The sequence below is a fragment of the Cavia porcellus genome, unplaced genomic scaffold, assembly GCF_034190915.1.
Source record: "Cavia porcellus strain 051 isolate PalLab524CR breed Dunkin Hartley unplaced genomic scaffold, mCavPor4.1 scaffold_2, whole genome shotgun sequence".
Taxonomy (NCBI): Eukaryota; Metazoa; Chordata; class Mammalia; order Rodentia; family Caviidae; genus Cavia; species Cavia porcellus.
The window spans coordinates 51,481,169-51,507,881 of record NW_026947485.1 but is presented as its reverse complement, the minus strand read 5'-3'; the positions used below and the strand labels follow the sequence as shown (position 1 = coordinate 51,507,881).

Sequence of the window (26,713 nt, the reverse complement as noted above, 5' to 3'; positions counted from 1 at the left end):
GTTGGAACAGTAACTAGGTTTTTCTCTCTCTTGGCTATAGGGGTTGAATGCCCAGATTTCTGATTTCTCTGAATCTGATTTTGAGGAACAAATTCCCTATGCTCCCGCCATTCTGGATCCTAGTATGGCTATCACCATTTTAGAACCTCATATGGCCTCTGCTACCATTCTGGAACATGGTTCCCTGCAGTTTTCTCCTCAAAGCAAAGCCTTTTACTTTTGCAGTTTTGTGGCTGCAAAATGTGGATAACTGTTGCTCCTAGTGATGTTCCTAGGCCATCTTTTAAATTCTCCTGTTCCTTCTCAACAATCAAGATCTCCTAAGCTGTATCTTTGTAGTTCACAGCTTTACTGGAGCTTTCTTTCTGGCCAGACTCACAGTATTTTAAATTATCCTGCTGGGTGCTTTACTCTTGATTCACAACATAAATTTGGTTAAAAGTGCCCAACAATAGCCATGCCACTTTTCTCAATATTAGATTGTCTTGAAATTTCTTTAGTCAGATTAATTAGTCCACTGCCCTTAATCTCCAACTCAGGCAAAGTCTCTGGACATAAGCAAAGTGCAGACAAACTGTCTACCAACCTAAAACACACATCTTCTGGAGTCCAATAACCAATGCAGTCCTTCTTCCGAGCAGAAACCTCCTGAGCCCAGTCTTTACTGCCAGGATTTCTACTGGTTTTCTGAGCTCAGACCAGAATCTCCCATGTAGAATAGCCGAACACATTCTAGTTCTACTCCTTCCGGTGATATCCTCGAACCTTTCCAAACTCTTCCCACAAGCCATTCCCAAAGGCTCCTGAACCATATAGTCAGGTATAGTCACAGCAATTACCCCACTCCAATACTCAAGGTAATTCAGTGATTCAAGTAATCTCTATCAAATCCAAGCTGCATTATGTAAAAAAAATTAAAAGTTGTGTATTAAAATTCATATATAATCCAAAGATTCTTTAAAAACCAAACAATCTTAAAACAAAGTTGGAGGACTCACATCCCTGGATTTCGAAATTTATTACAGTGCTATAGTCATCTAAACAGTGTGATTCTGATATAAAGACAGATATACAGACCTACAGGGAAAAATAGCAAGAACAGAAATACACCTTCTATTGTATGGTTAAATAATCTTTGACAAAAGTGCCAACAACTTCATGGTAATAGGATAGTCATTTCAGCAAATAGTGCTGGATATACAAGAGAAGGAGAGTGAAGTTGTGTCCTTATCTTACACTACAAATGTTACTTCAAAATACACTGCAGAACTAAATGAGAAACTATAAAACTCTTAGAAGAAATCATAGAATAAAAGCTTCATTACATAGAATTTTGGCCAAGGTATTGTGGATATGATGCCGAAATCACAGACAAAATAAAATATATGATTTCAATAAAATCTAAAACTTCTGTGCAACAAAAGACACTATCAAGTGTGTAAAAAGTTAAACCACACAAAAAAGAATCTCTGCATATGTATAAAGTATTAATAATTACTCCCTTTTTCTCTTTCTCTATGTGTACATAGTATATATGTGCCTGTATGTATTTAACAGTAACAAAAACCTAACAATTCATTTTTTAAAGAAGTGGAGAACTTCAATAGATATTGCTCCCAAGAAAATATACTAATGACCATGATTGGTGAGCGTATGAAGAGATGTCCCACAATACTCATTAAGGACAATGTGATATTAATTCACCCTCATTAAGTTGGTTATTATCAAAAGGAAAAAGAAAGAAGATAGTAGCAGGTATTGGGGAGGTTGTGAATATAGTACAACACTATCCTATTTCTCATGAGAAAGTGAAATGGCACAGCCACTGTAGACGCATATGATGCTTCCTCAAAAATAAAATACAGAATTACTGCATTTCTGATCCAGTTATTTCATTTCTAAATTTGTAGGCATGCACCTAAATTAGCTAAAAGAAAGGACTGGATTAGATAATTGTGTATCAGTGTTCATATTTTCAATGCCTAAAAATATAAACAATCCAAATATTCATCAACAAATGAATAAAATGTATATATATTTAAATATGTATCTCTCTATATATAATGTTAGAATATTAATAATCTTTAAAATTAATGACATCTTCCATAACATAGATAAGTCTTGAAAAAAATATGATAGCTAAAATATTCCACGCATGAAATTATTTTAACTATATGAAGTAGTCAAATTCAGAGACAAAGTAAAATACAGATTATTGGAATTTGTGAGTAAAGGACACAAATAGCTATTGTTCAGTGGGTATAATTTCCATTTAGGCAGGAGAAAAAGTTCATAAAAAGAACAATGGTGATGGTTGCACAACGTCATAAATGTACTGCTGTAGTTACTTTTTCTCATCGCTGAGAGAAAATACCTGATATCCAGGGTTAAAGAAGGAAAGGTTTAATTATCTCAGAGTTTGTAGAGGTTTCAGTTCATATGCTGGATCTAAGGCACAGTTGCACTGAAAAGGGACATTACAGCTGAGAAATAGTTCATGGAAGACTGAAGGCAGCAAAACAGAAAAGTAGTAAAGAAACATTAAACAACTTCAGCAGTCTTCCTTCTGTCTCTTATACTCTATCCAGGCTACATGCCCTTTAGTCAGGTAGTAGTCACACTCAGGGTGGGCCTTTGCATTATTCACACTCAGAATTATGCTAAACCAGTGAGTGGGCCAATTGAGTTATGACTCATTCTTAATCCCAACATCACTCACACTAGCTCCAGCCACATCTGAAAAGTCCTGCCTATCATTATGTAGGCGTTAGGGGACGTCTAGACACAAACCATAACATGTAATCATTAAGTATATGTTTAGAGTTGGTAAGTTTCAATTACATATATTTTACCACAATTAAATAAAGATGAGCTAAACTAAATTTAGTGGCACATGACTGTAATTCCACCACTCACTCTAGCAGGCTGAAGCAAGAAGACTGTAAACTCAAACCTAGCCTGGACAATTTGGAAAACTGTAGAACCTGTCTCAAAATTTAAAAACAATTCAGAGAGCTGAAATATGCTGCTCTATCCAAAAGTCCAGGGTTCAATCCCTAGAATTGAAATTTTTTAAAAAGATGTGATATTACAACAATTTGCATATGATTATGAGTACTTAAGCAAAATACATACATTTTTAGGAAAATATTACTTAGTAGAACTTACTAAAGTAGCATAACACCCTGACTAGTCTTATTAGTACTGATGAAATAAAAATAAGCTAAACATTCCATAAGTAAAATATCGTGACTAGATAAATTTATAGAGAAAAGTGCCGCATCTTGAAGAACTAAATTGTACCACTTTTGTGCAAATACTTCCAAAGAGTAGAGGCAATATAAATGTGAACCAACTCAGTAAGACTGAAAGACAAAGACATTAAATAAAAGGGAAATTATAGGCCCACTTCACTCAGAACTCTGTCTTAAGCAAAATGTTATTAGCAATTAGAATCCAAGAGAACATAATGAAATACTTTTCTATAATCAAGTTGTTTTCAAAAAGGGTATTTAATGATATTTAAAGAAAAAAGAGATATTGTCATACAATGTATAATATGTACATATATGTCTATATGCATATAACATGCACATATATAGTAGTAATACCTTGATTCATGATGTTTGTTCATGAAAACTCTATTCACAACTGAAGCATTTGACAAAATTTTGCTTCCACTGTGCATCAGTGATGAATGCAATCATGGCCATCTTCCTTGCATGAACACAAATGCAGCCATCTTCCCCATAATCATGGAATGAATTAAGTTTGTGAATCCAGAAACTTGACAAAAACTAATTCTATTATGATAAAATTTAGTCTATTAGGAAAAGATTTTCCTTATCTTGATAAAAAAGCACACATATAATATTATAGCATATAAAATCCTATTGAGAAAATTCTAGAGTTACATCCTCTGAGATCATTCCCTTTGACGTTCAATTTGGTATTTAAAATTTTTAACCAAGGAAATAAGGTAAGAGAAAATTGGTATCTTTACAGAATCAAGTCTACTTCTTCATGTATTAAGAGAAAAATGTGTAAGTTACCAAATGTTACAAATGGCACTATACAGTTGGTGTCCACCAGAGCTAAGTGGCTGGGGGGAAGAACAAGGAGAGGCTGAAGAAAATAAAGACAGAGACAGAAAGCTGGGATCAGGTGGAGCAAACGGGAGGATGAAACTGCTCAACCACTGCAATGCATTTATTTATACACTTGTCATACCACTCTCCTTTGCTTCACTAGCTTGCTTCTTAAGCCCCTGTGTTCTGGGGGCTGAAACGCCCTTCATCTACAGCACTCCATGCTTTCAGGGCATTTCTCAGTCGCTCTGTGCCCTCAGGACACTTCTGCTCAGGCATTTGTGCTTTTGGCACCTCATGTGTAAACTATCACTAGCTCAGTGGCCCCCACGTTATACACTTCACATACACAAAGTGAATAACAACTTAAATAAAAACGAGTTTGTTGACACACAACATATTGCTATTATTGTTCTTTTTATATAAATATAAATATATGTAATTTGAATTTTTGGAAACTTTAACTGGGCCCTCAGCTCTAGAAAAAGTTATCCCAATGTACCATGTTGAGCTGACACTGTACAGAAATTAACAGCCATACTGGTCTAGAAATGTTAAGTTTAATTTTTTTCAATTTGTACAAGGATAAGGCACTGTGTTAAAAATGTAGTTGGATTACAGAAACTAGAAAGTACTCTCTAAATTTAAAAATTTAATTTTATTTAAATTTAAATTTATTTTTTCTTACCCAAAGCATGGTAAAGTAGCAAAGGAGGCAGAGAATCAATACTGTCAATTGTGATTTAGTATAAGATTTTTAAAAAGAAGGGAAATTGACTGGGGATGTAGTTTAACAGTAGAAAGGCTTTGATCCTCAGTACCAAAAATAAAATAAATAAAAAATATGTAAAAGATGTCCCTAGAGGAATATTTAGAGATTCAAATAAAGTTAACCAAATTTTAGTTGGTATTTAATTATAGTTGGTATGAAAATAATTTTATCTACAGTTACAAGTTTCACAGACTTTTGGGGGGATAAGATGAAGAGTTTGACATGATACTTCCTTCCTACAAAAATTATACCACAGAAAATTTTCCCACATGGAAGTTTCATTACCTCTTCAGTTTTATATAGTCTGATTTATTCATCAATTTTGTTAATCTCTCACTCTACTATGGTGGAAGACACATTTGACGTATGACTGATTTGAATGTATGTAGCTTAAATTGTGTTCTGTATGTGGAGTTCTGTACAAAATTGTGAAACACAGTTTAACATGTATCTCCTTGTCTTCTTGAAATTTTTAAAGACCAAGGATCCAATTAGGTATTTGTTAACTGTTAAGATAAGCAATAATGTGAACTTTGTATCACATTTTACCAGAATGATGCATTTCCATAATAGAAGTACCTTATAGCAACAGATTTCAAACTTAAATCTGGAAGGAATGATCATGAAACTTCCACTGAAATCAATAAGAAGATGTGAACTTTCTATAATTCCAGGAAAATATAACTGTGCCTATGTTTAAAATCAATACTGCCCTATGAGAAAATAAAATGTGATTCCAAAATTATTGGAGAGGGATTTAAATAAACTATGAAAATATACATATATCCATTTACCATCATCAGGATGAGTATAATAAAGAACAACATAAATAATCCGACCCGAATTTTACATGTTTTTTCCACTGTCCTGAATCCATTCCTCTCCATATGTTACATGCAGTCTTTCACACTACTATGATTATTCTCCTACCTCAGTTTAGCTTTTCTTCTCTATACTCGTAGGTCACTAGGCTCCACATCTAAATTATGTTTCTCTACCTAGTATACTTTCATCCTCTCCATCTGCTCCTCACACACCATCATATTTAAAAATATGAATTCCTTAAAACATCTATCAATTCAATAATTCAAAATCTTTCCCACTGTATTCAAGCATCAAACCTACATTGTTGTGTCTACCTTTTAAAATATTGTCCTATGGCCTCATTTTACCCACCCAGCATTACTTCACGCTACATCCACATTTTGAGAGATTTCTTGTGAGCACATACATGCGTGCTATGCTCAAGGGTTCCAACAATAGATTTGATTCCAGTTATGGAAAATGGGACATAGGACTACAGGGAGTCTGTGAATTCACACTTGAGCTTTTACAAAACGATAACAGAACACAACCATTATCATAGCATGCAGATTTGTCATAGAAAGTTGACTATTACATGCCAGAGTAAGTGAAATATGTGTATTTCGTAGTAACTGAAATAACAACATCATAAGTCATCATTGTAACAACTTCTAGGGGTATAATAATTAGTATTTTACATATAAAACAACTATGGCCAAGAGAAATAAATAGATTATATCAGAATAACATACTTTATAAGTAAATAGCTTGGAGTAAAACCCAACTTTTCTACTTTTCTAACAAAACAACTGGACTTTTTACTATCTACATTAATATATGGAAGGTTCTTGACTAAAATATATTTAATCTTAAATGTTTTGAATATTCAAGAAGTTGGAGTTTATGCACTATAGTTTCTCCATTTTTATATTCCCCCTGTTACTTTCTGCATTTTACCCTGTCAACACTTATCAAAATCATTCTTTCTTTCTAGGCTCAACTTAGATTCTAGGCCAGTGATGTAGAATCTGTTAGTGTTCAATATACAAATAGCCCGCTGTGGCATTTGTGCCGTAGATTTGCCCCCGCTGGTCTAGGCACTTTGCACTACTCTTCTGCATGACTGCCTGGTTTATTTTTTTTTTTTTCATCTGAACTCTATAAATCTAGCAGACTCAGCTGTAAATTTTCATTTAATTTTCTATTTATTGTTTGACTATTTATATTCTCTCTGCAAGAGAGAAGGTATTGTATATACTTAATATCTTCCTGAAAATGAATCAATTAGTAAATCCTGAGAATTTTCTAAAAATATTTATGTGTATATACATATATAATCTCCCAGATAATTTCATTATGAATATGAATGTAGGGAACAAAATCTTATGTATATTATATTTTCTGATATATATTCTTATATATTATATTTTCTGAAAATCATATATATACATACATATATTATAGTTTCAGAAAATTCCCAGTATACCCCCCAAAAAAAATCTTTGTGTGTGTGTGTGTGTGTGTGTGTGTGTAAAATGTCATATATTTAATGCAAGTTTCAGGAGAAACTAATGAAAAATGCAAAGCTGTTTAGATTCTGTGTTTTGCTTTTCTGTGAAGACATTCAGTGTGAGCCGAAAACAGTAAAGGCAAGTAGGGTACTATTAGAACCACTACAGATGTGAAAAGAAGCCAAACTTCTGGTATAAGGAGGATCACCACAGGGAAGCGTATCATGTGCATTGTACGCATACATAAAAACTGACTTTTGAAAGGTTATTTTCCTTCCTTTTCAGTGTTTATCCCCTCACATAGAGTAGGCCAGATTTTTCTGGTTTTAGGATACACACCACTGACTTCTCTAACTTTTTTTTATTAAAGCATCACAAACATTCACCAGAGAAATCCCACTGTTATTATTGTTCTTATTTCTGTTCTACTGTGAGTCAGTAAAAATAATGAGTGAGGCTGGAGCAAGAGATCTCTTGTTCTTTGCAAACTGTCTTATAACACGAATAGGAAAAAATACAAAACAGAGAATGGTACCAGAGTATTTTTGTATCATACATTTTGAATGTACACTATCTATTTTTAGCACTAGATCAGTAAAGATAATTGCTAATTCAATGTAAATACTGTAGCAAATAATTGTAGAAACACTGATCCTTTTTCCACATGAATCACAATGAAACTTTTTAGTAATGTTTTACTAAAATAATTTTACTAAGCAATTTTAAACTATAGCCCACAGCGATAAAAAGTCTCTTAAACAAATGAGCTTATTACACAACAGATTATATTTCACACATTTTAGAGCACAATTTCAACATACTTTAATGTATTAAGTATTACTTTTTAAAATTTAAATCAGTATTTAAGCTGATCTCATCTCCAAACAAAGAAAGAATTCCAAAATGTACATGCTCACCAGTTTTAATTCTGAAGGGTCTATAACCTTCACAATAGCAATGGTTTTCTCTTTCTCCTTCATCATTTTCTTTTCTTTAAACTTGCAAAAACTAATGAGAGAGGTGTGTAGAAATTTCTTCACTAAGGTGAACTTTGGATCTTCCTTGGACTTTAAGACTAATCTAGTCTAGCCTGTGATTGACAGAAACTTGCTCATTGATGTTATGCAGTCCTTTTAAGTTCCAACCAAGCACAGGGGGTTGTTAATATTTACTCAGTCCTCCTCTCTGGAATGGTCTTGAACTATCACAGTTTACTGAGATTGCCAAATGCCACCAGCATTTGCAGACACCTGATTGAAAAATGCCTTTATGTGTTAAAAGAAATGAGTTACTATCCACACCGTGTTTCACAAAGAAAGGGGTTGAGAAGTAAGATCAATGAGTGGAAATTACAGAAGACAGATCTCAACTCAGAAACGAAACAATCATCCGTCCAGAGTGTGGAAAACATTCGTCCAGAGTGTGGCAGAGAATCAGATCTGTCTCAGATCCTTGCAAATTGAAAATTCCATAGCTCGATAAAGTAGCTGCCTTCTTGAATCTGCTGGCACAGTGGTGTGAGTAGGATCACTGCATTCGGTTTCATATAGGACTGGATTCAAGCCCCTACCCTTCTGTTCACTAAATGCGGGAACTTGAGCAAATTACTCAATTCTCTAAGCCTCTTTCCTGATGTAGAAAATAATAGTAGGCCTCTACCTCATAGTGTTGTGAAAGTAAATGCATCTTTCATGAAAACTGTACTTGCAAAATATTTGTCACATGATACATAGGAAATTCTTGGTAGCTATTATATTGTCACTGTTCTTATCTAGCTGCTCCTGTCTTTTATCCATTAAAAGTATTCCTGAACAGAAAATGTATTTTTATATACATTTCCTGAGCACCTATATGTTAGGTGCTGAGAATAAAACAATGAACAAACACACTGCTGCTTTGGGAGAGAAGGTGGTCAGAAGCAGTGAAATTCCCTTTCAGATGGTGATTGATACGAATGTGGAGGTAAGAGGGAAGAGATGAAAAGTGATTTTGTTTTGCTTTGTATGTTTGTTGTCATTGGGGTTTTGCTTGCTTTTTTGTTTTGGTTCCTGTGCTTTAATGTAGATTTTATGGGAGAATCAAAAAATTCTTTTCAGTCATGTTAAGTTTGTGATGTCTCTTAGACTACAAAATGCATTAAGTAGGCAGTAGATTCATAGGGTTAGCATTAAGGAGATGGATTAAGATAATCTATGATGTTTACATACATAAGAAAAATAGGACAAAAACAAGCCGTGGGGTGGTCTGCATTTAAGTATCCATTAGGGGAGAAAGAACTAGTGAAATAAGTATAAAAGTATAGAATCCTAGACAGTTCTCCAAAAAGGGAGCAATCAACCATGTCAAGTGCCACTGAGAAGCCAAGTCGGACGAGAATGAAGACATACTATTGTTTTACATTAGATAGCTCTAAGAGCCCTGTTAGAATTGTGAGAACAAAATCTTTATCGAAGAAGACAGAATAGAGCTGAGAAGATGGAAGTAGGAGAAAATGAGGGCCAAAAGTATTTTGTGTGCAGAGGAGTCAGGAAATAGCAGGATAGTTAGAAGAAAATATGTTCAAAGTTCTTTGGTCTGGCTTGATTTTTACAAGATGTTACTCAAGACTAGTGTAATGCTGATACTTATAATCTAACAATCATTATACATGGTATAATAAAATATGATAAATATTTAAATTTTAACATCTTAACATAAAGACATATTGTCATTAATCCTCCCTCAAAATACTCGCCATCACTTTGCACTTTTCTGATCATTGCTGCCACTTGATGAAGCAGTTCCGAAAGTCCTCTTTTGCGTCTTTAATTCCACTGTTACAGCTACCTTAGAATACTGAATTCATTTAAAACATTCAACTTTATCGATTATTTTTTACTTTGAGGAAAAGCCAGAAGTCACAGAGTGCAAGATCCCGTGAATACGCTAGATGAGGATATGTTACAATACTTTTATTTGACAGAAATCACCATAAATGTTTCATTAATGCAGAATATATCAAAAGGTACAGTAAATGATTAAATAATTTATTACAGTAAAGACATTTTTCCATTAATCTTCAAAATACTCCTTTATTTATCACATTGTTTTTGGCGATGTGTCTATCAACCAGCTAGGGTGCTGATTCACACCTGAATCCCCCAGCACTTGGGAGGTGAGGCAGAAGGACTGCTGCAAGTTTGAGGCCATACTGAACTATATAGCAAGATCTTGTCTAAAAAAAAAAAATAATAATAATAACCATTTTCATCATCCCCTGCATATTGATATAGCTGGACAAGTTACTTAAATAAAAATGAATGGAACCCAAGAAACAGATGATGGAAGTTGCTATAGATGATTAGTTACAGCAGTTACTCTGTTACAGTAAAGGCGACAGCACCAAAACAAAAGCATATGCAACCAGTGAAGCAAAGCTAATAAGCAAGTTATAATATGTTTTCTCTCTGAATACATCATGAAACAAAAATCCTCTGGAAAGTAAAGAATGGTTAGGGAGGGGCTGGGGATTTAGCTCAGCGGCATAAGCGCCTGCCTTGCAAGTGTGTGGTCGTGAGTTCGATCCCTGGTACCAGTAAAAATACAAAAAATACAAAAAAAAAAAAAAAAAAAAAAAAAAAGAATGGTTGGGGAACCTGGAGACTGGAGGAAAGAGAAGAGTATTTAGCATCTTTCCCATTGTCTGGACAAATTACTTGATTTCTGCAACTTAAAAGAGGAGAAGTTTATTTTAGTTTACAGCTTCAGTAAGTTCAATATATGATAGGCTGACTCTCAAGTATAAACAGCTTGGTGAAAGGATCTGAGGGAGGAAAATTGCACATGTCATAGCAACCAGAAAGCAGCAAGAGAAGAAAGGAGCAGGGACAAAAATACACCCCTGAAAGTCACACCCTGTGGCTCACCTCCAACCAAGACCCACTTCCTAACAGCACATCCAGTTACTGACTTCGCCAATGAGTACTGTGCCTCCTTGACCTAATCAGCTTACAAACATGTAAGACTTTGGGGGGATATTTTAGACAGAAGGCAAAACAAGAACATATTAAGCAATCTTAATTATTGGAAATTTGACCAGTGAAGAACTGTAGTTCTGTCTCATAGTGATAAACCTTCTGGTAAAATTTTAATGATATATTTGAAGAAGTTACTAAGGGCAGTATGGTGAAACTGTACTAGCACATTTGCTTAGACTTATATGTGGTAAAAGAGGAGGGTTTACCCAGGCTGGGAGTTTGGTCAGGTTAGAAAAATGGGGACAAATTAATTAAATTTGCAAATGAATTGCTTAGTTTTTGAACAAGGATTCTAAAGAAAAGAGGTTGAGGAACAAAGGTTTAAAGTCTTACAAATAGAAAATAGTAGCTATTAAAAACTTTAATAAGCTTGAACAATTAGTGAACTAGTAATATGCAACTACTTTGAAAAAATAGGATCTGGTGGTGCAGTGGATTGATAACTGGTGATCAACTTGTAATACCAGCTGAACTGAATCAGCGTGGTGCGGGATGTGGATGACCATCTGAGAATTGTTGCCAATATAAAAGGGAGAACTGGAGAAACAGAAGTGGTGTTGCTGTTTCTCCATGGTGTTGTTGGTTCTTCTGTTGCCTCTGGTTCTCCTGGAGGAGCTTGTCAAGCATCTTTCCTGGTATGAACTTGGCTATTGTCAACAGAAGAGCTTGGGACCTTGTTGTCTCTGAGAATGTCTGTAGTTCACTTTGGGGGAGCTCTGGTCCTCACTTGAGCACAGCTTCCTGGCTCTGGAGGAGAAGATGTGTGCTGGTCAGTCTCCTACAGAACCTCTGATGCTGGCTTCTTGATATACCCTGCAGTTCTCAGTGTCAGAGGGGCTTGAGAACTCATTGCTGCAGATGGATGTTGTACTTTTCAGGGAAGCCCTGCTGCTTATCTTGAGTGTTGCTTCTGTGTCCAGTGCAGAACCCTCAGGCTGCTGGCACAGATCTTTCATCCCCCTGGCACAGACCTTTGCTTTCAAGCTTCCACACTGACCTTTGCGCCTTCCCAGGGCAGATCCATGAAACAGACTTGGATGAGACATTGTCAAGGGCTCTAGGCCGTCAAGCTGGACTCATGCAGGTATTGCCACAGGCCCCAACTCTCACCTGGGTTCTTTGGGTCTTAGCGTGTGAATGAATTTTCCACACTCTTTCTTTCACATTTGACTTTTTGGGCAACTTTTATAAAGTAATTCTATGAATTATGTGTCCTGGATTGTCTTGTTTTCCTTGCAAACGCTGACTACAACAGGTGATCAGAAGTGTGAAATAAAAGGTTTATCAGTTCTCTGGGTTTTGAGTCCACCCTATATCTATAGCTTGAGCAGCTCCACTGTCATAGTTACTTTTTACTCGTCACTGAGACAAAATACCTGAAGCCCACCCAAGTTAGGAAGAGAAAGGTTTATTTCTTACAGTTTTTGGAGGTTTCAATCCGTACTCAGTTGGCTCCAAGGCGGGCATAGCTGGGCCACAGTTCATGGTGACTGCAAACAGCAAGCAGGAACCAGCAAAGAGCAAGACACCTTCTTCCTGCCATTATATCACATCCTAGCTCCACCCCTTTGTGGGTGTAGCACTAACACCATCAATCCAAGCACTAGACAATGAACCAATCACAAATGCACAATGCAAACTCATGAGGCCTGGGAGCCACAGACATAAACCATGATACCCACACAACAAACTATGCTAATTAAGAGTGAGAAACAAGAAGAGAGTTGTTACTGAAATACATGTGGATGGATTCTAACCAGACTAAATCAACAGATAACAGATATAGGACAAAAGTTTCCTCAGTAACAATTATCCCAGGACTTCAACTAGAGTGAAGGGAGAAAAAAGTTCTCCTTCACTTAGAGTGCCACCCCTGATTGAATGTACCCATTAGGAAGTGTCTGAAAATGAGAATCAGAGAACACCAACATAATCAGTTTATCAAATAAAAATTTAATAATTAGCAACATAAAAATCTATAGCCAAAAATTTTCTAAGGGCATTAAAATAGAAGGTCTTTGCATTTATTTTGATGTTTTTCTTTTTCCTTTTTATTTCCCCTGACTTTATCTACCCTTTGGCAGTAAAATGAATATACCAGTGCTACAAAGCCCACTGTCTTGTAACAATAAGTAGATGCAAAAACTGTCTCTTTCTTGAGATCTCTTTATAACTAATGACAAAGCCCTGGCCATTGACAGCCACCTGTTCAACATCCCAAAACTCTATCATAAGCTCATTTCTAAAACATTTATTCCTGGCACAGAGAATAGGACCACTAAGATTGACTGAAAACAATCTTAAAGGAACTTCCACTTTTTTTTTAAATGAGTAAATGTATGAAAAAGCGAGAGTTGTTTAAAAAAAAAAAGCATATGTGTAATTAGGAACATGCTGAAAATGAGCCTGTTCAACAATAGCGAATAAAGATTCCACAGAAGAAAACAGGAAAATTTATAAGAGGGATGGTCACAGACATTATTTCCTAGGGGTTTTAGATGACATGTACCTAAGTTGTTTTCATGGTAAAACTTCACATGAATTAGGTTGTACTACGTGCAACTGAAAGTTCACTGGATGGTAAACATAAGCACTCCTCCAAATCCGACGAATCTTTATTTTTTTATGTATATGGGCTATAAACCTAGAGTTCTATAACTGTTCTATAACTTTTCTTACATAGTCTCTTTTTCTTACTTATTGCTTTATGCTGCTCTCCTAACTTGCTATTGTTCTGCCTTTTTTTATATCTATCTCCAAAAATCTTGACTACATCATGTCTATGTTCCAATAATCATCTCTACTTAAAACATGTCTGCAAATTCTTAATTTAGCATGATTTCTCCTTCATTTTCACTCTGGAACAATGCTCTGCTCACCATTTAAAATATACATGCACCTTACTAAAATATAGATTTGAAACAGTATCAGGGATCAATATTTTTAATTATATACATAGTACAGAACTAGAAAATGAAGTGAAGCTCCATTATGTGATTTATGCAATGTGTAAATTAGAACTTGGTCCTAACACTGATGGACATGGTAATTCCCTGTCTTCCAGGTACAGAGATAGACACACACACACACACACACACACACACACACACACACACACGGTGGGGGGGAGATGGTTTGAGCTTTATAATCATTCTCAATAACATTAAAGTCTTGTTTGTACTAACACATATTTTCTAATATTTATCCGTTATTTTGTATCTCTTTTGAAACTGCAGAATAAACCACATTTGCTAATCAAATGAAATTAATTTTTTAATCAGCCACATGCATCATCTGTCTCAGTCTCATTGGCTTCCTCCTTGGGTCTAGAAACACTTACTGTTCCTTCCATTAGCACAGGAGAGTCTGTTCCTTCCTCTTTAAAATTTGATTCCATACCGATCACATCGTCAATGACATCCTCCACCTAGCAAAATATAATATAGTTAGAATATTGTGCATAATGACAAGATACAAGTGCTGTCTGACATAACAGAGAATTCTAATCATCTCTAAAAGTTTTTACTATTTAAATTGAAGACACATATTTGCCTAGAATATTTCAAAAATGAAAATTACAGTGTTCTGACACACAAGTTTGTTTTTCCTTGCATTTGTATCCATCATCTTATAGGTGACATCTTGGCAAAATACCTGGGTCATTCCCTCAGAAATCCCTATCCACATAAATAGAGTAGGTCTCATGAAATATGTCATGCCAATGCCCACAAACAATATGGAGAGGCATGCCTTTCTCCTGTTTTTACTTTTAAATATGTTTTTATTATGTACAGATTGTTATCCAGATGCCAATGGACAAATGATGTAAACTATAGTACATGTAAATATTGTCCCAACTTCTCTAATGACCAGTAAATAATAACAGTAACAACAATAATAACAACAATAATCATTCAACAGTTAACAATAGCAAGCACTAATATTGCATGGGATGTGTCAAGCATTATTCTAAGTGGAGCATACATGAGGTCATTTAATATTCACAACAATCCATTATATGGTTAGTATTATCATCTCTGACATTTTGACATTTTGCAGGACAGAAAACAGAAGTTCAAAAGTTTGCCCAAGGGGATGTAGTGAGCTACAGAAGAAGGCCTGTCCTCCCAGAGCTCTGCCTCAGTAGTCCCAACAGCATTTATTAGCATTATAGTCTTTCTCAACTCCTTTTGAAAATAATCTTCTTGCTCTACATGGAAAAAATGTAAACTGATGAAGATTTTTTTAAAAACATAAGAGATTTTTCAAAAGACTATAATCTCTCTCTCTCTCTCTCTCTCTCTCTCTCTCTCTCTCTCTCTCCTCTCTCACTGTATTTTCTTTAGTAAAATTGTACAATATGAGATACCTTGCATAAGGGTAGTGTTGTAACTCCCCATAATATAGGCAGAAATAACTACACTAGTTAACTACACTACTACTAGTTACAGAAAATACTTTGTGATTCTACTAGTTGGCTACTGGTGTTACTTTCCAAGTAACATTTTTGTGAATTTCAGTCAACTGTTGCAAGAATTCTACTAAGATACTCTTTAAGATAATTTGCCAATAAATCAATAAATCAGGGCTGGTTTTTAATTCAGCAGTACAAGCGCCTACCTGCCAAGTACAAGGTTGTGAGTTCAATTCCTGACACCAAAATAAATAAGTAATAAAAAGATATATCAGAACGCTATTCATATATTAATTTACAAATTTTATGAAATGATGCTTACTGTGAAGATTTGTTTTACAAACTGCTTCTCCAATAACCAACATTTGAACCCCTCATAAGGCTCAAAGTCTATTAAAAAAGCAGACCATAAATTTCAGAAACTATAGATTGAGAGAGCCAACTGAACTCACTCATTTGCCAAAAAAAAAAAAAGTAGTGATTATTATTAGCACAAATTTGACTTAGCAGCTGGGCATACAGTTACAGGACAGGAAAAATATCTAAATAATACTTAAAATATGCTGTGAAACTGCCACAATAAATATATTGTTTTCTATATAAGAATTTCCATGAAAACTCAGGATCGACACCAAATCAAGGGGCAGAATTAGCAGGTAAAGCACCTTACAGGGAAAAAAACCTGAGATCGATTTTTAAAGCAAATTGGAATTATTTGGGCATACATCTGAGAATGAATGAAAGGGAGGTAGAGAAGTGATATAAGCAGGAGAGCCCGGCCATCGTCAGAACCACCAATAAATCCTTAAAGCAGAAGCACCATGGAGCGCGCAGTGATGGGTTTGGGCAGATAGACAACTATAAGACTTCCAACCCTTCCAGCCGTGCAGTTCTTTGACTGAGAACAACGGAAGGACCACTGGGGCTGCAAATACATGTACAAACTTACTATATGCACAAAGGTAAAGTATATAGAATAAAGAATAAAACTATACTAAAAGAAGGTCAGGGATATAGCTCAGTGGCGTAGTGCTTGCCTGGCAAGGGCAAGGTCTTGAGTTCAATTCCAGATATATATATTCGCAGAAAACTGATATGTGTTTCTTATCTCTCTGAATATTTAGAAAGCATGTTTTTTTTTTTTCTGGGTTTTACCTAAAATTAAAACTGACTAAATTGACTGGTAAATTCATCTCCTTTGGGACTTTCTTCCTTTAAAAATCAATCTTCCTTATAAGAAAATGAACCTTAGAAGTGGCTGTAAGATAAACTATACTGAGTACAATTCTAATATTTACTATGCAGATGTTTTTCATCTTATATATATTTTTATGAACTTCACAAAATGAATACATAATTTGGTTTTACAATTCTATTTTTTAAATTCTTAACATAGCCATTATTAAAAGTTTAAGTAAATGCATGTATAGAGATTTACATTGTTTTGGGTTTCAGATTCTGTTGTGTGGTTGCTTTATATTTCACTTAAAATCTCTCAGATTCTTATTCTTTTATTTTTACCAGATTGTTATAAAATTTGTTTTTAAAAATCTTCCCCTAGCACATGGTTTCCAAAACAATGTTTTGAGAATGGTTTGGTTGTGCCAGGAAGCTGCACTATCAATAGCTGAAAAGTATCACCCTCAAATCAGTCATAAACACCAGGAATTTAGATTAGAAGAGTAACCCAGGGAACATGTCTGCAGATTAACAAATAAAATGGAAAAACAGAACAAAAAGTTCCATTTTCAGTGCAGTTCTTCTACACTGAAATATTTAAAGTCTTTTTCAAAGTTCTCGTTGTTTTTAGTTCTATTTATTCTTCGGCACTTTTTAAAAATTCATTTAAAAGCAAATCACTGTAAACAAATTCTATAACGCTAGACATTCTTATTTATTTCATATCCTCAGTTCTATTAAGTTCTCATTACTTAGCAAATGATAGACAAAAATTTGTTAAAAAAGTAAACTAAGGTATTGAAAATCAAAAGTAAAAAAACAGATAAAATCTACTAAAATATTAAGTATAGCAAAGTCATTAGTGTCATTCTAATAAATACTTTCAAAGCACAAATTTACTGTCATTCAGATCATTTTTGTCTGCTTTAATAGTTATATTATCTGGCAATATAACTATTAATAAAAATTTTAACTAAAGTTACTTTAAATACTTCTACAATTAGAGTTAAATCTTCTAAATACATTACATTACTGTAAGTGAATGTTTTGGCCCTTATTGGTACTTAATCAAAATGAGTTAAAATGAATTGTCATAATTTATTATGCATAATTGTCTATAACTAATGATCACAGATTATTTAAAAACATAATTCTACTGTTAAATTAACTTGCATTTAGAATGTTTATGGTAAGTATTGATTTGAATTTCTTTAAACAATGTTTTTCTCAAAAGCTGAAGATAGTGTTTATAATGCCATTAGACATACATGCCATTCCACTTTGCCATCCTGTCCAAGAGCTAGTAACTTGGTGACTGGATTTCCTGCGAGGCCAGTGCCACTGTTAGGACTTGTGCATCCATGCTGTGCCAGAAGGCCACAGCTTGTTGTGGTAGCGTGTGGCTGTTTGAGAGTCTGACTGATGATTTGGTGGTCAAGGGTCATGAAGGAATTTACTTGTTGTCTCTGAGCCTTCTGAAGCTGAGGCCTTGCAGGACTTTCCAGATGTGCTGAGATCTACAGAATCAAAATCAAACACATACAATATTGAGCATGATCTGGTGAATCAAAGCTCTCCTTCTAGGACTTGAGCCATGAGTAAACACACAGTAACAACCAGTTTTTTGCAGACCTATGGTCTATGATTGTGTCCTAAGTTAACACACAAATTTAATGGACTACAGTTTTTAAGAAATAATTTAAACTACTAAGACAACTTCAATACTAATCAGTTTTTTAAGTAACTACCTCAACAATTAGGAATAAATATAAAAGCAACAGTACTTTCAAGAAAATGAAAGACCTAACCAAACAGAATGGCAAATGTACTTGATTTCCTATTATGAATTTTTATATAATATATGTTGTTGTCTTATTTTATAATTACAGAAAATATCAGTGCACTATAACAAAAACTTTCCAATTAAGGAAAATTAAAAATTGTCCATGAGGAAACAAAAACTAGAGAACTAAAAATGTTTATACAATTATCAAGTGTGATACTCTTTTCTGTATTTCTAAAGTTTCTACCCTGAGATAACATCTATAAAATTCTAATTTGGAAACCTTTCCAGAGTACAAGCTATAAAATAATAAACTAGTAATGTCATTACTATGAACTGACAGATATGAACACTTAGAAAGACATCTAACCCCTGTCATATGTAAACTAAACAACAGACCTGCCTTTTGAAATATCTTTTACAAAACTTGTTGTTAAAATTGTAGGCATTTCCAGTTCAGTTATTGTAGTTAATTTTATCCGATTATTTATAAAAGACAATTTTAAGGAACTCAAGCTTTCCTTTCAACAGGGTATGAATATAGTATTGCCTGCCAGTTGCCTTTATATTTACTATGCTGCGATGTGGCTTCTAATACATTTTCCTCAAGTGGCCTATATATAAACTTAATATTTCCCTCATGTTAAACAATAGCAAAAATTGCTGCACAGTGCTTATTTTTCTTTTTATTTCAGTTATACAAACTACTCCTTAAATCCCTTAACATGCATTAGCCTAGATAAATAGCCTTTACACAGTATTTTGCATTTAAATTAGCTGGTTTGGGATACAATATTGTAGTAGTTACTTTAGTTTAATTCTGTTATACTGACATTTTTAGCATTATTTTAATTGTAGTACCATAAAATAATTTTTCAGTCATATAAAAAAGATTAAGATTGGTAATAAAGATTACACATATTACTAATTATATTGCTATGAGCTTGGAGTTGTAAAATAACATTTCATTAAAATGCCAATGGCAGTTTTTTAAAGGTAGCTATTTATATTATAAAACAGTTTTAAGTGAATACCTCTTAATCTGTATATATTGACAAAACCTATGTTTTAAGGAACATATTCCACTTTAAAAATCTAAATAATTTTTCAAATTATGTAACTGAATGCTCAAGAATGTTATATTCTAACAAAAGTAAAATATTTCTTACCCTAAGGAAAGCAGGCTAAATCAGAATTTACAACAGTTTGGGATTTTTTTCTCTTTGTTTGTTTGTTTTGTTGGGGTTTTTTGTACTGGATATTGAACTCAGGATCTTGTGTTTGGCAGACAAGTAAAATATTTATTAACTAATTTTTTTTTCACTTTTCATCCATTGATTCTAAAAGCATTTATTGGAGCACATACTCTTCTGGTTATTCAAAAGTACAAGATCAGCTGTAGATGTGATCCTAGGATCCTAGAAGTGTACAATCTACCAGGCAGCATTAATATCAACTATAGCAGCAACAACTGTATAATAATAATAATAAGCAACAGGTATTAGGCACTTTGCCAATTTGCATATATAATTTAGTTTATTCCCTGTTGTAAACTTTGGATAGATATCACAGACCCTACTACACTGCACGGACAAGGAAACTGTGATGCAGAAAAGTGGCATACCTATTAACATTCAGCTAGTGATGCACGACATATTTCTATGTATATGAAACATACTGGAAGAGAAACACAAGCTTAAATATCACATGGTTGCTGATATGAAAGCTTCAAAATATAAACAGAACAAAATAAAGGATCGATAATAAGATGTGATAACAGATTTGGCACATAGGAAGGATATTAAGAGATAAAAGGAGGGAAGAGATGGGAGGAAGTGAAGGAGTTGAAGAAAAAGAATTAGGATGTGTCATGTAGATGTGCCAATTTCCTGAAAAGAACATAATCACTATGTATTCGAAACATGTACTAATAAAAAATTTAAATTTAATAAAGTCAAAACAAAACAAAACAAACCCTAGTTTTAGAAACCTAGGCTAGAAAATCTCAAATGGAAAGATCAAAATGGAATGACAAGAAGTTGAAAAATAGCTGTAAATCTTAGTTATACAAAAGAAGTCATATACTGCATTCTTCTGTTTCAAATAAACACTACCATCTTCTTACAGGCCACTCTACATGGAGATAGAATAAAATATGAAATGGGATGAACTGCAATTATACTTAAAATATTGTTTATTTTTAGGAAAATAGTCTTAGTTGGGAAAAGTTAGTACTCTCTTGTTCTATGTCTCTACAACATCCGTATATTAAACAGAGGAATCTAATAGTTTCACAGAGCAGGAAAAGATTTAATGAAATGTGATCACACTACTACTCAGAAAATTTGACTTTCCAACCATAGACTGACTTCAGAACAATGAAACAACTCAGTGTGAAACATCAGTCACACCATATGCAGCCAATTTTAAAATATGTTAAATTGCCTGAGTTATAAAAAAACATAAAAATATCTGTTGGATTCCTTTTCATGAATGTCCCAATATTTTGTAGAGTGAAATAAATCAAATTATAATTGTTATTGTACATTTATTTGCTTATCAAAGAAATCATATTTTAGTGTGAAGTGTGAGCACTGAGCAGTAAACAAAAAGTATATGAAGGCTAACAATAGTATCTACCCTCACATGGCTTTAGTCTTGTAACAGTCTGGATAAGGAAGGGAAAAAATGAGTTCCTGAAGGATAAGGATAGTATTTATCTTGCTGACTGCTCCACTGCTATACTTCCTGTAAGTAGCCAAGAGAATGACACAAAGCAGACATTTAAAAATATGTACGCATATATGTATAATTGATAAATGAAAAATGAGTCATTAGAATGCAGTGTATGAATGCAGTGTATAAGTATTATAGTGGCTATGGAGAGCTCTGGAAATTCACAAAATGAACACAATTTTATCTAGAATATCAGAGCAGCTATAGACTGTAATTTGTCCCACTGGACTGTCAAAGAGATTAAGACCACTGAAATACAGAGAAACTTTGTGTTATGGCTTGTATCTAGATGGGTCCCCAAAGCCTTGAGTAGTCATAGGTGGAGCTTTTCAGAAGTGGCTGCGTAAAAGTGTGTGATGCTGGGATCAAGGGTGTGCAATCCACTGATAGTTTGGTATAGTTATGAGTGTGGATAACAGGGAGGTCTATCCTGAGTGTGAATACTACCCATCTCCACATTTATACACTGCATTCATATACTGCATTCTAATGATTCATTTTTCATTTATTAATTACACATATATGTGCATGTATTTTTAAAGTGTCTGCTTTATGTCATTCTCTTGGCTACTTACAGGAATACAGTAATAAAGCAGTCAGCAAGGTTGCCTTCTCTTTTGGTGTAGGGGTTGACTGCCTGGATCACTGATCACTACAAACCCAGTCCTAAGTAATAAATTCTCTAGTATGCTGTCTTTCTGGTGTTCTGGGGCTCTCTTCTCAAAGCAGTCTTTTGCCTTTGCTTAGGCTACAAAACTGATGTTTCTTGTGATATCATCAGGCTATCTTTTCCATTGTCTTTTTCCTTTTTAGCAACAAAGTTCTCTTCTATTCAATCTTTGCAATCCACAGCTTTACTAGAACTTTTCTGGCCAAACTCAAAATATTTTAAATCATTCTGCTGGGCTCTTTGTTCTTGATTTTAAACAAAGATCTGGTTAAAAGCTCTGAAGCCATGCCACCACTTCAAAATTATACTGTCTTGAAGTTTCTTCTGAAAGATTAATTAATTAATTAGTTTCTTCTGAAAGATTAATTAATATCAGTCTCAGGCAAAGTCTCTGGACACAAGCAAATCTAGACAAATGTTTTGTCAAGTCCTTAAACAGGCAATGCAGACTTTCTTTCCAGTAGAAACCTTCTGAGCCTTGTATTTACAGCCAGCAATTGTATCAGCATTTTGGTCTCCTGAGCCCTAACCAGACTCTTCCATCAAGTACAGCTTAATGTATATCAGGGATGGTTCTTTAACCACCATCTCCAAAACTTTCCAAACTCTTCCTGTAAGCCAGTTCCAAAGGCTCCTGAACCACATGTTCAGATATAGTTATAGCAATGGCCCTATTTCTCTGATACCAAAATCTGTCAGTTACTGTTTTTTGTTGCTGAGATAAAGTACCCAAAACCAAAGTAAAGCAGAAAAGGTTGATTTTGGTTCACAAATTGAAAGGGTTTCAGTTCATAGTTGGTTGGCTCCAAGGCCAGGGAACATTACAGAGGAAAAATAATTCATAACAGATAGAAGGCAAGAGGGCAGCAAAGCAATGAAATAGCAAGAAAGCAGAGTCCTCTTTTGGTCTCTTATGTTCTATCCAGGCTACCTACCCATAAGGTGGGTAGCATCATCTCCACATGATACTGGTTTTAGATGCATGCCGAATGCAAGAGTTGTGGGATCAGGAAGACTTCCACTCAGATTTCAAGATAAGATGTTAGAAGCCAGGCAGCATGCTCTTAAGAGAGCTGTTTGTGAAACTGTGATTGCAAAGATAAAGGTAGAGTGGAGGACACAGAAGTTTGAAGAAACCAGAAATATAGGTCATCTAAGGAAAACTGAATAGAGTGAGCAATGCTAGCTCAAGAGAAAAGCCTGGGGATCTATAATCATCTGCATTGCTGTAGGGTCAGAGCCATCCAAGCCCTTTCCATCTTTCCATAGATTGCCTCAGACTGGACATAGAAATTCAAGACTTACTATTTGCCCTGCTAAATTTTGGGCTTGATGGAACATATAAGAGTACACACATGGGCTTATTTTAGTTATTTATAAATAAATAACAATAATATAAACAACAGGAAAGAGGAATTAGGATAATTTTGTTATAATGAAGTATTTGCATTGCCTATGAATTACAATAATGTTATGTGAAAGTGGACTTGGGTTAGTTGTAAATGTGTATTGCAAATCCTAGGACCACTACTAAGAAAGAATTTTTTTAAATGAAGTATAACTGTATGTGAAGCAAGGAGAAAAGTGACAACATAATGAAGTTTCTGAAACCTCAAAAGATAGAAAAACACAGAAAATAAGTACAGAGACAAAATAAAGACAACAAATTAAAAGTAGTGAAAAATATGGTAGATACTAATTCAACTATATCAATAACTACTTTGCAAGAAAATGGTCTAAATGCTCCAACTGAAAGAGAAAAATATCTACATCAGATATAAAAAAGCACATTTGAATTAAAAGTAAATGGAAGGCTAAAACTATAATACAAATCCAAAAATGCAGAAATAACTATAAAAATGTATTCATATAGAACAGCCTTCAGAGCAAGGAAAATGATCAGGAACAAAGGACATTACACAATAATAAGGAATCAATTCTCCAAGACATAACATCCCTTCCTGTAGGGACATCTAACAAGAGAATGTCAAAATCCTTGACACAAAAATGGAAATGCAGGGATAAAGACATGAATCTGCTATGAAAGACTTCAAAAACCCTTTCTCATAATTGTCAAAAGTGGACAGATCCAAAGGAAGAAAATCAGTGAAGGAGATAGTTGAACTCAGTAGCATCATCAAATAACTACAATACACAGCAATAACTCTCATAAACATGAAACAAAAGTCCTCAACAGCAAAATTTGGTTGTCTACTAGAAAACTAGAAATACAGAGGAGATAGTTTTTAAGATTCTAAGTTTAAAATTGGTGACTTGTCTCACTAATAGACTGTATGTTTAAGACATTTAAGTCTAAGTTTGATTCTTGAAATGCAAAAGATTAAAATAAATCACAGACTTACATGTAAAACTGAAACTCTAAAACTCCAAGAAAAAAACACACAATGAAATCTAGATGACCTTGGGTGTGGTGCCAATATTTTAGAGACCATGATGAAAAATTTAATAAATATAACTTCATTAAAGTTAGAAATTTCCATTCTGCAAAAGACACTGTCAAGGAGACAACCCACAGTTTAAGATATTTCTAAGACAAATTTGATAAAGCACTATTTAAATAACTTTCAGTATTCAACAATGAAAAGGCAAACAACCTACCTAAAAAAATAAGCCTTAGTCTTTACCAGACATTTCTCCAAATAAGCTATATAGTTGCCACATAAGTATAGGAAAAATGCTTCATATTATGCATTACCATAAAAATGCAAATTAAGACACAAATAAAAGACCCATTTTATTGGTACTAGCATGACCAAAATCTAGAACACTGGCATCACCAGCATCTGACAAGAATATGAAGAAAGAGGAAGCCTCACTCATCACTGGTAAAAATTCAAAACAGTACAACCATTCAGAAGATAGTTTTGAAGTTTTATGAAACTACTATGAAATGTAGTAATTGCACCATTTTATTTACTCAAATTAATTGAAAACATAACTGCTTGAAAACCTGCAAAACATTTGTTTGTATAGCAGGTGATTCATAATTGCTACACTTTGAAGAAATCAATACATCTTTCCTAATAGGTGGCTGAATAAATTAACAATAGTTTATCCATACAAGGGAGTGTTTTTCTGCACTAAATGGAAATTAACTAGCAAAGCACGAAAAGGCATGGAAGAAATTTAAGTGGATGTTGCTAACTACAAAAAGCCAATATGAAAAGGCTGCATCCTGTGAGATATTAACACATGACATTCTGGGACCAGGAAAACATGACAATAAAAGGATCTGTATTTGTGATGGATTGAGGGGTAAGAACAATGAATAAATTGACCACAGATGATTGGATTTTCAGGGCAAAGGAACTTTTCTATACTCTACTGATTGATACACATTACTATATACATTTTCAAATCCACAAACTATACAAAACCAGAGGAACCCTTAATGTAAACTAAAGACATTGAATCATAGAGAGGTGTTACTGGATCTTTGTGAATTCTAATAAGTACAGCACTCTGGTAGGGGATGTTGACAGTGAGGGAGGCTGGCATATGTGCGGGCAGAGAGTATATGAGTCCTCCTCATATGCTCAACTTTGTCATGAACCCAAAAGTGCTCCACAAAGCAAAGTGAATCTAAAAGTATTTTAAAAAATAAAATTCACAAAAAATTTTAAAATTAAAAAAAAAACTCACTAATAAGAAAACCAGGGGCAATGTGTTTAATGAGTAAACAAAAGTAAGAAAAATCAGAGTTATGCACAACACAGAAAATACAATGAGCTGATCAAAAGAGCTGATCAGGAAGAAAAAAGCCATCTGTAAGTTTCAGGAAACATAATCATTCAAGAATCACAATCAAAAATATAAAATATATGCATCTATGACTTCATTTCTTTCCTTTTCTATTTATGTTTTGAGTAGAATCAATGTAGGAATTCTGGTTGTTGAGAGAATTGATTGGAATCTATGAGAAAACAATCTTACCCACAGAAATAAGTCAGACATTATTATCTGGTAATAGCAGTTGAAACAACACGAAAGAGGATTTTAGGGTCTACAGCACTGATTTAAATCCTAAGGTTCAGATAAGTCATAGGAGCAGTTGAACATACAAATCACCAATAATTTAGTTGTAAATGAATTAAGGTAACTAAATGCTATGAAATGATCTATTTGCCTCAGGTTTACAATCTCTAGTAAGGACAAGAGCTGTGGAGGAATGCAGGTCAGGCCACTGTTACTGGCTGGAGGAAATCTCTATATTAATAGAGTAGTTCAATTTTTCTCATAAACAAATGCATTCATTCTCCTCAGTTACATCTCAGTATCCCATACTGCAGTCTATCCATCTAGTTTTTATGAGTTTTAGGTCTTACCAAATAGAAAGAATATATTCTATGAAGAAAAATTAAGAAATAATGGTAATTTTACCAAAAAAAACTTTTTTTGTCTTCGTTTTTATCGGTACCAGGGATCGAACTCACGACTGCCTGCTTGCAAGGCAGACGCTTATGCTGCTGAGCTAAATCCCCAGCCCCTTACCAAAAATTTTTAAAGACTCCACTAACTCATGATTTTCTAGTCTAAGACCATTTTCTCATATCATACCTCCTTCAATTTTTATACATCATATAAATGTTTTTAAATACAACTCATGTATTTAGGCAGACTTTACAACTTTGGCTTCTTTAAAGGGTTATCTTTTTATGTCAGAGCATAAAATAATGATAAATGCTCTTAGCTAATTCTTTCAACATTCACAGAGCAAAT

General features: G+C 34.1%; 1 protein-coding gene across 3 annotated transcripts in view; it reads right to left on the bottom strand.

The window, feature by feature from the left end:
• Positions 1-26,713, bottom strand: part of Tfec (transcription factor EC) — a 73,308-nt gene that overhangs the window by 21,898 nt on the left and 24,697 nt on the right. The window contains exons 2-3 of one of the 3 annotated variants that reach the window (XM_003475135.4): positions 18,053-18,301; positions 14,532-14,618 (exon numbers count right to left, since the gene is read on the bottom strand). In XM_003475135.4, coding sequence (XP_003475183.1) covers positions 14,532-14,618; positions 18,053-18,229 — 264 coding nt within the window. In that variant the 5' untranslated portion in view covers positions 18,230-18,301. Of the gene's footprint in view, positions 1-8,092; positions 8,286-14,531; positions 14,619-18,052; positions 18,302-26,713 lie in introns of those variants that run through there. The other 2 variants (XM_063241887.1, XM_013158478.3) reach the window with 2 other exon arrangements.